A 12,218-nucleotide genomic window follows, 5' to 3' on the forward strand; every position below is an offset into this window, starting at 1 on the left:
CGAGGTTCAGGTGGGAAAAGATCTTGCGTGCAATCTGTGCAGATTATTTCATCCCATCTGGAAGTGCAAAGGGAAACGATAACAGAACGCAGAGCAAACTGTGGGGCAGTAGCAGAGCGGCTTGCCAAACACTTCACGGCACAGGTTCAATTCCTGCCGTTGCCTCTATGGAATTTGCATGTTCCCTCCAGGACTGCGTGGGTTTGCTCCAGGAGCTCCGGTGTCCTCCCACCTTCCAGAGACGTACGGGTTAGGGGCTCTCGTGGGCTGCCCCCTCCAGCACATACTCAGACCGGGCCGGCCGTGGGCCTGAGACGACGCGTCCCACCCAGCCAGCTGTTTACTCTTTTCCCACAGACGCTGCCCGGCCTGCCGAGCTCCCCCAGCGTTCTGCGTGTGACGCTCGCGGAATAAAGGGTTGAATCAGGGTTGTTTTGGATCGCGGGGACGGTGTGGCTCGAAGGACTGGGCGGGCCTGTTCCGCGCTGTATCGCTAATCAGACACATAATTAAGAGAGGTCGATTGCGAGGTCAAGGGTCAGCCTTGTTGCGCTAGGTGATCTTTGAGTAGTGCAGGGTAGAAGGTGTCCCTGAATGAGGTGAAACGATAAAGAGAATGCAGAGTGCAGTGTAACAGCGACAGAGGAAGTCAGACAGTAAGGAGCAAGATCATAACAAGGAACTACGGTACGTAATTGTCTGATAATGTCGGCGCAGAGCTGCCCTGGACCTGGTGGGACGAACTTTCAGGCTCTTGTATCTTCTGCCCAACGGGAGAGGGGAGAAGGGAGAATGTCCGGGTGGGGGGGGGGTGGTCTTTGATGACACTGGCTGCTTTACTGAGGCAGTGAGGAGTGTAGACAGAGTCCGCGGACGGGAGGCTGGTTTCCGTGATGAGCTGAGCTGTGCCCACGAGTCTCCGTGGCCTCTCGCGGTCACGGGCAGAGCGGTTCCCGTATCGAGCCAGGATGCATCCGGAGAGGATGCTCTCTGTGCTGCGTTGGTAATAGTTAGTGAGGGTTAACCTGTGACCTGCTGTGGGATCCTTCTCTTCGAACTGCTCTCACAGTTGTGTCACTAATGATTTTCAATACAGGCCCTTCGGCCCAACCCATCCATGCCAGCTACGGTGCTCACCAACCTAGTGCTTGGCCTATATCTCTCAACGCCCGTTTCATATCCACCTGCGTACCCCAACGGTTTTTAAAGAGATTCAAGATCGTTTCACACCATTCCCAGCACACAAGTGTAAAGGAGGGCGAAATAATTGTTACTCGGGATCCAATAAAGAACGTCCATTATGTGCCGTGTCGTATGACATCATCATTATGTGCCACGCCGTATGACATCATCATTATGTGCCGCGTCATATTGACGTGGGCGATCATGGTCTTTCCAGGACCGTGCTTACAGAAGTTGTTTGCCCTCGTTGCCTTCTGGGCAGTGTCAGATGTAGAACACAGTAATTAAAAACAGAATAATTATAACTATATCAGATAGCTAATAGGTTGATTGCATATCCAACCACTTCCTCTGGGAGCTTGTTCACCCCGAGGGAGGGTCTCGGCCTGAAACATTGACCATTTTCCTCTCCATAGACACTGTCCAACCTGCTGAGTTCCTCCACTCATTAATTCTCCTTTCTTGGGAGAGAGGCTATGTAAGTTTTCCCTAACTATAAACCTCACGATTATATGCATCTCCAATCACCCCTCATCTCCTACGATCTGCGGTATAAACTCAAAAAGCTCCCCAACTCCTCCCTACAACTTAGGCCCTCCAATCCCTGGCAACATCCTTGTAAACCTTCCCAGCACTCTTACCGGCTTAATGATGCCTTTCCTCTGATTGAGAGTTGTCCAGGAGCCATACCTACAGGCACAGAATCGCAAAGGAAAGTACAGTGTCACCATAGCGTTACAAGAGCACAGGTATAAATATTAGAAGAGAAGTAGAGAGAATAAAAAAAAGGTACCTCAAACAGTCTAACAGGAGGGGGTCATCACTTCCCGGGCTATAGGTTGACTCATTATAGAGCCTAATGGCCGCGGGTAAGAGTGACCTCACCATGTCAGAGAGTTCGTTTCCATGGAAACGTCTTGGAAGTACTGTTAGATTAAACTGTATAATTAGCAAAGTTCAAAGTAAATTTATTATCAAAGTACATGTATGCCTTCGTATACACCCCTGAGGTCTATTTTGTTGTGGGCACACTTAGTAAGTCAAACACTCATAGTAGGGTCGACGAGAGACCGCACCCAACAGCGCATAGAAGCAGTGCGCACGGTAGCCTAGTGGCTAGTACAATGCTGTACAGTACAGGCCGGTTCAATTCCCAACGCGGTCCTTAAGGAGTTTGTACCCTCTCCCCGTGACCATGTGGGTTTCCTCCGGGTGCTCCAGTTTCCTCCCACAGTCCAAAGACGTACCGGCCGGTTGGTTAATCTGTCATTGTAAATTGTCCCGTAATTAGGCTGGGGTTAAATCGGGGAATTGCCGGGCAGTGCGGCTGGGAGCGCCTTTTCCACACTGTACATCAATAAATAAATTTTTAAGAAGACAACCAACTCAAATAAAAAAGAAATATATAAATAAATAAGCAATAAATATTGAGAACATGAGACGAAGTCCTTGAAAGTGAGTCCATAGGTTGCGGGAGCATTTCAGTGATGGGGCAAGTGAAGTTGAGTGATGTTATCCCCTTTAGTTCAGGAGCCTGATGGTTGAGGGGTAGTAACTGTTCTTGAACCTGGTGGTGTGAGTCCTGAGGCTCCTGTACCTTCAACCTGATGGTTGAGGGGTAGTAACTGTTCCTGGACCTGGTGGTGTGGGTCCCGAGGCTCCTGTACCTCCTCCCTGATGGTTGAGGGGTAGTAACTGTTCCTGGACCTGGTGGTGTGGGTCCCGAAGCTCCTGTACCTCCTCCCTGATGGTTGAGGGGTTGTAACTGTTCCTGGACCTGGTGGTGTGGGTCCCGAGGCTCCTGTACCTCCTCCCTGATGGTTGAGGGGTAGTAACTGTTCCTGAAACTGGTGGTGTGGGTCCTGAGGCTCCTGTACCTTCTACCTGATGGTTGAGGGGTGGTAACTGTTCCTGAACCTGGTGGTGCGAGTCCTGAGGCTCCTGTACCTCCTTCCTGATGGTTGAGGGGTGATAACTGTCCCTGGACCTGGTGGTGTGGGTCCCGAGGCTCCTGTACCTCCTCCCTGATGGTTGAGGGGTAGTAACTGTCCCTGAACCTGGTGGTGTGGGTCCCGAGAAGAGCGCATGTCTTGGGTCCCTGATGATTGCCGACAGTTTCCTGCGACAATGTTCCGTGTAAACGTGCCCCAATGGTGGGGAGGGCTTTACCCGTGACGGGCTGGGCCATATCCACTACTTTTTGTAGAACTTTCCATTCAAGGGCGTCGGTGTTCCCATACCAGGCCGCAATGCAGCCAATCAGTACAGTCTCCCCCACACGTCTGCAGAAGTTTGTCAGAGTTTTGGATGCCATGCTGAACCTTTGCAAACTCATTAGGACACCGAGGCACTGCCGTGCTTTCTTAAAGTTGTAGCTTAACAATTTATGCTGCTTCTATAACTACTTACATGTAACTGTTTAGTATGCTTCCTGGTGGTCACAGTCTGTATATACAATTGGTCAGGGTGCCCCCTAGTGATTACAGTTCTTTATATTATTCTATAACTCTCTGGTTGGTGGTATCACATTATTTGAATAGAGGCTATTCGATTGGTTAACTCTTATCTACAAATCTGAAAGTAATGTATCTTGTATAAGAAGGGCTGAGAATGTAGCCTCGCCTTCTTTAGTCTGTTCATGTTCCTTGTTCTTGGCTATTAGACTTCCGCAATTCTTCGTTTCCAATTCCTTTGTTCTGTTTATAAGATGATTGTGAAGCAACAAACTTTGTGCCTCTTTCTTGACTTCTGAAAGAACTTTGGATCAAAAACGGTACTCTCCTCCTCCCCCCCCCCCACCCCATTCCCACACCCAATTCCTAAGCCTCTTTGTCACATGTTCATCAAAACATACAGTTTTGGAGTTGTAGGAAAGTACAGCACATAAACAGTCCCTTCGGCCCATCTAGTCCATGCCGACTCCCATCGACCTGCACCGGGACCACAGCCCTCCGTACCCCTACCATCCAAGTCTCTCCAAAATGTTTCGCATCAAATCAGATGGGTGAGGATTGTGCTGGGGGGGGGGGGGGGGAGGCCACAACATAGCATCCCCTCCCCCCCCGACTTACTAACCCGAATCTGTATGCCTTTGCAACGTGGGAACACCCGGCGGAAACCCACGCAGTCACGGGGAGAATGTACAGACTCCTTACAGACAGCAGCAGGAATTGAACCCTGATATTGAAGTGGTACTAACATTACACTAACCGCTATGTCAGTGGAGAAACTTCAGTGACGGACAACTTTGCAATTCAATGTCTTTGTAATGGTGTAAGTAGGTGGGGCAATGTGCACAGCACAGGGCTAGGAGAGGCTTCAAAGATCCAAAGTACATTTGTTATCAGAATAAAACTCTAAGATTCATCTTCTCCAGACAGCCACGGAACAAAGAAACGCCATGGAACATCAAATGCCCTACGCGCAGTAAAAGAACTAATTGCGCAAATAACAAAAAGCGAGTGAACATCAAACATCGAACCAGGAGTCCAGAAGTGTTCTTACTAGCAAGATCGTTCTTTGCCAAAGCGCCCCAGACTCCACCGATCAACAAAGAGACCAGAATCCAAAAACACGTGCAACATGAAGCTCGAAGCCTCCCAAAACAAGGCCTCGACTTTGCCGATCAATCCTTGCAAAGTGGATCACAAGAGTCCTGCACGTTCCTCCGACAGCAGACAGCGAAAGGGGAGAGGAAGACCGGCCACGTGCAGGACGGCCGCCCGGCCCTCCACTCCAACCCTGCTTGGCGCCTCAACGGGGTCGACCGCGGCCTCCGGGCCGTGCACTCCGCTCCTAGCCTCGCCGAGCTCCCTCGGAGGCAGCAAAGCGCCAGACCGCTCAATCGGCCCAAGAGCGCGCCATCGAGAAAGTGTAAATGGCACGCAGCTTGAAAGAAGTCGCGGTTTCGTGGACCGTCTGCCAAACGTCGCCATGGGTCGTGTTGTTCACTGGGTCCATCTTGCCTTGAAGGGCAGATTTACTTTCCCTGTGCAAACCTATATGGTGACAGCAGAGGGCAGCACAATCCAGGCCGGGAGGATACAGGAGACTGGTGAAGGGTCTCGACGCGAAACATCAACTCCTTCCCCTCCGTAGACGCTGCCTGGTGCTGAGTTCCTCCAGCGTTTTGTGTGTTGCGTCGGGCTCCAGGCCACTTCCATTTCTGTTGTGACTAATTATTCTTTTAAAGACTATTATCTTTATTTCTCATACGCACGTCGAAACATACGGTTAGACACGTCAACGACCAACGCGGTCCGAGGATCGTGCCGGGGGCAGCCCGCAAGTGTCGCCACGGTTCTGGCGCCTACGTAGCATGCCCCGCGACTCACTAGCCCCAACCCGTACGTCTTTGGAATCTGCGGGGAGGGGGCACCAGAGGAGCTGGGGGAGGGCGGCACAGTAGTGTAACGCTTTGCAGCGCCTGCAGTCGGGGGTTCGATTCCTGCCGCGGCCCTGCGAGGAGTCTGTACGTTCTCCCCGTGACCGCAGCTCCGGGGTCCGAAAAAGACGTAATGTCACCAAACAGGTCACCTGTGGGGGGCAAAAAAAAAAGGCTGGCTCACAGGTGCTGCAGGGTATCAAATGGAATATTGTATACAGAGTACAACTCTGAGATTCGCCCTCCCGCAGGCGGCCTGGAAACAGAGAAACACCATGGGACCCGTTCAAGAAAACTTCAGACACCGAACATAGAAACATAGAAACCCTACAGCACAATACAGGCCCTTCCGCCCACAAAGCTGTGCCGAACATGTCCTTACCTGAGAAATTACCTAGGATTACCTATTTTTCTGAGCTCCATGTACCTGTCCAGGTGTCTCTTAAAAGACCCTATCGTTTCCGCCTCCACCACCGTAGCCGGCAGCCTGTTCCACGCACTCACCACTCTCTGTGTAATAAAACTTACCCCTGACATCTCCTCTGTACCTACTTCCAAGCACCTTAAAACTGTGCCTTCTCATGCTAGCCATTTCAGCACCTGGGAAAAAGCCTCTGACTATCCACGATCAATGCCTCTCATCATCTTAGACACCTCTATCAGGTCACCTCTCATCCTCCGTCGCTCCAAGGAGAAAAGGCCGAGTTCACTCAACCTATTCTCATAAGGCATGCTCCCCAATCCAGGCAACATCCTTGTAAATCCCCTCTGCACCCTTTCTACGGTTTCCACATCCTTCCTGTAGCGTAAAGAAACACTGCCTGCGGGAGGTCGAATCTCAGTTGCATTCTGTACACAAATGGCAAAAAGTAAGAGGACAACACATCGAACATCGAGCCAATAGTTTGGATCAGTTCAGGGTCGAGCTGCTAGCCCACTGCAGGCCGTAGGGCAATGCCTTCCTCGCTGAAATGTTCCAGACTGCGTCATTCCAACTGCTCAAAAACAGCAGAAAGATGAGGAAACAGAATCAACAAAGTCCCCCAAATCGAGTGGATGGCGTCTCCGATCGACCCTTGCAGCGTGGGTTCCAAGAGTCCTGCACTTTCCTTGGACGGAGGCCAGCGGGCGGGAGAGGAAGGCCAATCACACACGGGCAGATGGCGCCAAAGGCCCGCCCATCCGCCGCTCTCGACCTCGATCAGAGAGAGGCAGCGGAGCTGGCCGCGGTCTCGCTCCCCGGGCCCCCCCCCCCCCCCAGGCTGCGTACGCTCCGCCCCGAACCGCGGAGACAGCGAAGCGCCAGGTTGCTCGGTTGGTCCAAAAACATGGCACCAAAATGCAAATCATTGTTAGAGGGACTGAATTTACGGGCAGGGAGGTTTTGCTGCAAGCGTACGGGGTAGTGGTGAGGTTGCACGTTTAATACTGCATGGGGTTCTCATCTTGAGGAGAGAGTTCCTGGCTTTACAAGAGAATTCTTAGAAGTGTGGAGGTTCACCAGGTTGATTCCAGAGATGAGGGGGTTTGCCTACGAGGAGAGATTAATACACACTGGAATTCAGAAGAACGAGAGGGGATTTTACAGAAACGTAAGATTATGGAAGGGATAGATGAGATAGAGGCAGGAAAGTTGTTTCCACTGGTAGGTGAGACAAGAACTAGGGGTCGTAGCCTGAAGATTCATAGAACATAGAACAGTTCTCCGACCTTGGCAATCATTTGCAAACGTTCCGTCACCGTTTGAGGAGATATCATCGATGCGCTGGTCACTTGTGGTGTGTCCTCCACGTGCTTGGCCTTTATACACGTATCAATCAGCCAGTTGGCCGACATTACAGGGAATCGATTGCGAGGGAGGGTGGCGATCTCGTCGCTGATTGGTTGCGTGGCGGACTCTGCGCTTTGAGGTCTGGAATTTTGCCCGCACTGGCTCATAAGCAGAATCGGGTTCTACGTGCCTGTTTACAGAACTGTTTTGTGGAAAACCAGGCTCTCAGGAATCCTCTTGCGCCACGACTCTCATTGGCGCCCTGGCCAGTTTGTGCCCCTCTTGGTCGTCGTGGGTAGAGATGAGGGAGAGTTGGCGCCAGCTGGTATTCATTGCCAAGATCAGGGAACAGCTGAACCCACCCATCAGCCACCTGAGCTACACTTTTTCCAAGTTATTTCTATCCAGGACGTGCCCTCTTTTCATTGCTACCATCAGGAACCTGAATCAAATCAGAATCGGGTTTAACATCACTGGCACATGCTGTGAAATTTTTTAACCTTGCGGCAGCAGTACAGTGCAATACGATAATAACAGAGGGGAAAAAACTGAATTACAGTAAGTATGTATATAGTAAATGGTAAATTAAATAAGTAGTGGAAAAGTACACTTTTAAAGAAAGTAGTGAGTTCATGGGTTCAATATCCATTCAGAAATCGGATGGCAGAGGGAAAGAAGCTGTTCCTGGTCGTTGAGTGTGTGCCTTCAGGCTCCTGTACCTCCTCCCTGATGGCAGAGGGGAAGAAGCTGTTCCTGAATCGCTGAGTGTGTGCCTTTCAGGCTTCTGTACCTCCTCCCTGATGGCAGAGGGGAAGAAGCTGTTCCTGAATCGCTGAGTGTGTGTCTTCAGGCTTCTGTACCTCCTCCCTGATGGCAGAGGGGAAGAAGCTGTTCCTGAATCGCTGAGTGTGTGCCTTTCAGGCTTCTGTACCTCCTACCTGATGGTATCAGTGAGAAGAGGGCACGTCCTGGGTGGTGGGGGTCCTTAATGATGGACGCTGCCTTTTTGAGGCACCGCTCCTCGAAGATGTCCTGGACACTACAGAGGCTGGTGCCCACGATGGAGCTGACTGAGTTTACAACTCTCTGCAGCTTATTTCAACCCTGTGCAGTAGCCCCCCACCACCACCCCCATACGAGACGGTGATGCAGCCAGTCAGAATGCTCTCCACTGTACACCTGTAGAAATTTGCAAGTGTTTTTGGGGACATACTAAATCTCCTCAAATGCCTAATGAAATAAATCTGCAATCGTGCCTTCTTTGTAGCTGCAAAGAAACATTCAATGTTTTAAGAACAACTTCCCCTATTCAGATTTTGGAAGTGACAATGAACCCATGGACCCCACCTCACGATTTTGGCTCTCTTTTTGCAGTACTTAATTAATTTTTTAAAATGCATATATTGTTGTAATCTATAGCTTTTTATTATTACGTACTGGTGTCACAAGACAACAAATTTCACCACATATGCCAGTGATATCAAACCTGATTCTGATCTTACCGAAGCAACTCCGTGGTGGATGGTCGTATGAGCAGCCGGTGCCTATCACAAGTCCTGATTATGTGACCTCTGACGCCAGGCAGGCAATCTCAGATGAGTATTGATAATGGCTGGGGTCACCCGTCGTGTAAGGACGTTGCCCAGAAGGAGGCAATGGCAAACCACTTCTGTAGAAACATTTGCCAAGAACTATCGTGGTCAAAGGCCATAATCGCCGACATCATACGACATGGCACATATGATGATGATTGGGTAGAACATATAAAATGCTGGAGGAACTCAGCAGGTCGGGCAGTTACATAGGAAAGGAATAAACAGTCGACGTTTTGGGCTGAGACCCTTCATCTAGGCCTGAAACATGGACTATTTATTCCACTCCATAGATGCTGCCCGACCTGCTGAGTTCCTCCACCATTTTGTGTGTGTTACTCTGGTTTTCCACTATCAGCGTTCAAGATTGTTTTACAGAATTTCTGGTACAGAAGGGTAAAGCAGAATAAAATTCTGGAGAACCTCTTCTAAACGTGCAGGAGTACACTTTAAAGCCACCACTCCCTAAACTTCTCAAGACACTTCTGTAAAAAAAAACCCAGAAGAGAGGTGGAAAGGCCATTTGGCCCTTCAAGCGCTGCCGGTCAACAAGGCCGTATTTTCCAGCTCTCTTTGACTGAGGGCAGTTAGTTCATGGTCTGCCTGCTCCGAGGTGGGTTCAGCCCTCATCTCCTCTGCCTGTAGTCTTTGCATTGCTGGGGTAGAATCTGGAAGGGAGATGGCGTGGACATGTGTAAGATCAGTTACAGAGAGAATTAGTGGGGAACTAAGTTTAGCTTTATTTGTCAGACGTACAGAGAAATGCGTCACTTGCGTCAACGACCAACCCCGCCCGAGGATGTGCTGGGGGGGGGCAGCCCGCCAGTGCCACCACACTCTGGCGCCACAACGCACCAGCCCGAACCTGTACGTCTTTGGAATGCGGGAGGAAACCCACGCCATCGTGCAGACTCCTCACAGGCAGCGGCAGGAATTGACCCCAATCACTTGCGCTGTAGAGTGTGACCCTGGGACGGGACTGCATCGACAGCTGTCATAGGCTCGACGGGCCGAGTGACCTCAATGTCATAAATGACAATTGCCTAGTCGTCCATGTGGGGCAATTTTGTTTTTAACAGTGGCGGATGTCTGGAGTGCACTGCCATGAGGGGCGGGGGAGGTGTTTCAGAGGCTCTCATAGGCAAATGGGGGTGTGTGTGTGTGTGTGTGTGTGTGTGTGTGTGTGTGTGTGTGTGTGTGTGTGTGTGTGTGTCTGGGGGGGGGGGTATAGAGATTTCATAGACAGAAGAAATTGGTTGAGCTCAGCATTTAAGTACCAGTTTAACTAGGGTGGGATGGTAGCATAGCGGTTAGCACAACGGATTACAGTACCAGCGACCCGGGTTCATTCCCGCCGCTGTCCTGTGAGGAGTTTGCACGTTCTCCCCGTGACCGCGTGGGTTTTCCCCGGGTGCTCCGGTTTCCCCTCACAGTCCAAGGACGTACGTACTAGTTGGTAGGTTAATTTGGTCAGTGTAAGTTGTCCCGTGATTAGGGTTAAATTGGGAGACTGCTGGGGGCACTCACTCATTAAACAAACAAGAAACAAGTACAGCAGAATGTTGTGGGGCCAAAGGGCCTTAATTGTCTGACAATCTGCGAAACATGGAGTGATCCAGTGCGGAAATAACCCCGTTGGCCTAATCCCATGTTATGCTCCCCACATTATATGGTCTCACACACACCAAAGTGTTGGGTCACCCAGCGGCAGAGGCCAGGATCGAACTTGGGGTCCCCGGGTCCCTGGGCCAGCGGCTCAACCCGCTGCGCCACTGAGCCAGCCACCGCGGCACAGATGGCAGAGGGCAGGTTAGACTGTTTAAGGTGCATTTCCAGTCTCGGCGCAGCGCCGGCTAACACCTGTCTTTGTCCGAGCAGGGATCCGCCCGTACAAGTGCGACCTGTGTGAGAAGGCCTTCACCCAACGCTGCTCGCTGGAGTCCCACCTCAAGAAGATCCATGGCGTCCACCAGGCCTACGCCTACAAGGAGCGGCGGACCAAGCTCTACGTGTGTGAAGACTGCGGCTTCACGGCCGAGAGTCAGGAGGGACACTTCGTCCACATGAGGGAAAGGCACCCGGACAGCCCCTCGCTGCGCAAGAGCACCAAGAAAATGGTGGTACTGCAGTCCGGCCTCGGCTCGTCTTCCTGATGCCCCGTCTGCTCCCCCCCCCCTCCCATCCAGTGGTGGGTGAGGGGGGAGGTGGGCTTTGAGAGCCCGTCTCAACGCTGCTGCAACACCCAGCTTTGGCTGGAACGCTCGTGTTGACGGGAGTGTTTCAGCCAGCTCCTTCCCTCTCCACCTCCAACATGTTCTCAAGGCCTCTCCGCCCCCAACTGGAAAGAGCGGGAGGAGGTTCTGCGGAAGTTGCCTCAGGCGGGGCAGCCGAAGCAACTCCAACCCGCTACAGTCGGAAACCGGTCCAGGGGCCGCGATCAGGACTGGCGCCACTGATCACGTCAGCGCTGACAGCTCCGAAGCCGTGCCTTCACCACCCCCACCCCCACCCGCCACCCCCGGCCTTTTGCACTGACCCGCCCAGGACGAGATCAGCTACCTGCTTTGCGGACCCCACGCCTGCACCTTGTTGGAGTTTCCTGGCTGGAAATTTGACTGTCCCACTTCCCCTAAACGGTTGCCACCTGATCCCACTAACTTACCTCCGGAACTATTTTCAACGAGGGGAAAAAGGGGGTAAAAATGGCACTTTTTATTTTAAACGGTTGCTGCTCGATGGGGCTGACGGACTTCACGGGTATCGCTGACCACAGCTGTCCTCTCCACACACAACCGACCTACTTACAAAAGGAATCACTGGCACGTGGTCACGCTGGACCTGGAGATACTAACACCTGCTGCTGACAACTTTCAACTTCTGGGGACTTCAGTGGGATAGAGTGGGTGAGGTGGGGGGGTGGGGGGGGGGTTGGGAATGTAGGGGAACGGACTGCTGGGTGGATGCTGCTTACTATCTATGGCATCGAGCACTTTTTATATCATAAGAGAACCGGGAAAAGCAACATCAGTCTTGACAATTGGTGGTGAAACATAATTCTGTAGGCAGTACGTATAACTTCTTAACTAACTGGAACTTTCGCCCTTCTGATTCTTACGTGACCTTTGGAATTGATTTGCAGATAATTTAGTTTAAAATTTTCTGCTCAGGGATTTTGTGCAACAGGTACATATTTTAATGACACAGTTGTGGGACTTCTGACTGTGGATATGGAATAAAGCTCCCTCCACACCGTCCCATCACACACTCCCGGGGTCAGACACAGAGTGAA

At 51.4% G+C, this 12,218-nt stretch overlaps 1 protein-coding gene across 1 annotated transcript in view; it reads left to right on the top strand.

Annotated features, from left to right (window-relative positions):
* The window catches only part of LOC140717735 (putative transcription factor Ovo-like 1), a 29,593-nt gene extending 17,756 nt beyond the window's left edge, over positions 1 to 11,837 (top strand). The window contains exon 4 of the mRNA XM_073031450.1: positions 10,808 to 11,837. Coding sequence (XP_072887551.1) covers positions 10,808 to 11,082 — 275 coding nt within the window. The 3' untranslated portion in view covers positions 11,083 to 11,837. The remainder of the gene's footprint in view (positions 1 to 10,807) is intronic.
* Positions 11,838 to 12,218: the final 381 nt, after the last annotated feature.

Source organism: Hemitrygon akajei, chromosome 28 (assembly GCF_048418815.1).
Source record: "Hemitrygon akajei chromosome 28, sHemAka1.3, whole genome shotgun sequence".
NCBI classification, from domain to species: Eukaryota; Metazoa; Chordata; class Chondrichthyes; order Myliobatiformes; family Dasyatidae; genus Hemitrygon; species Hemitrygon akajei.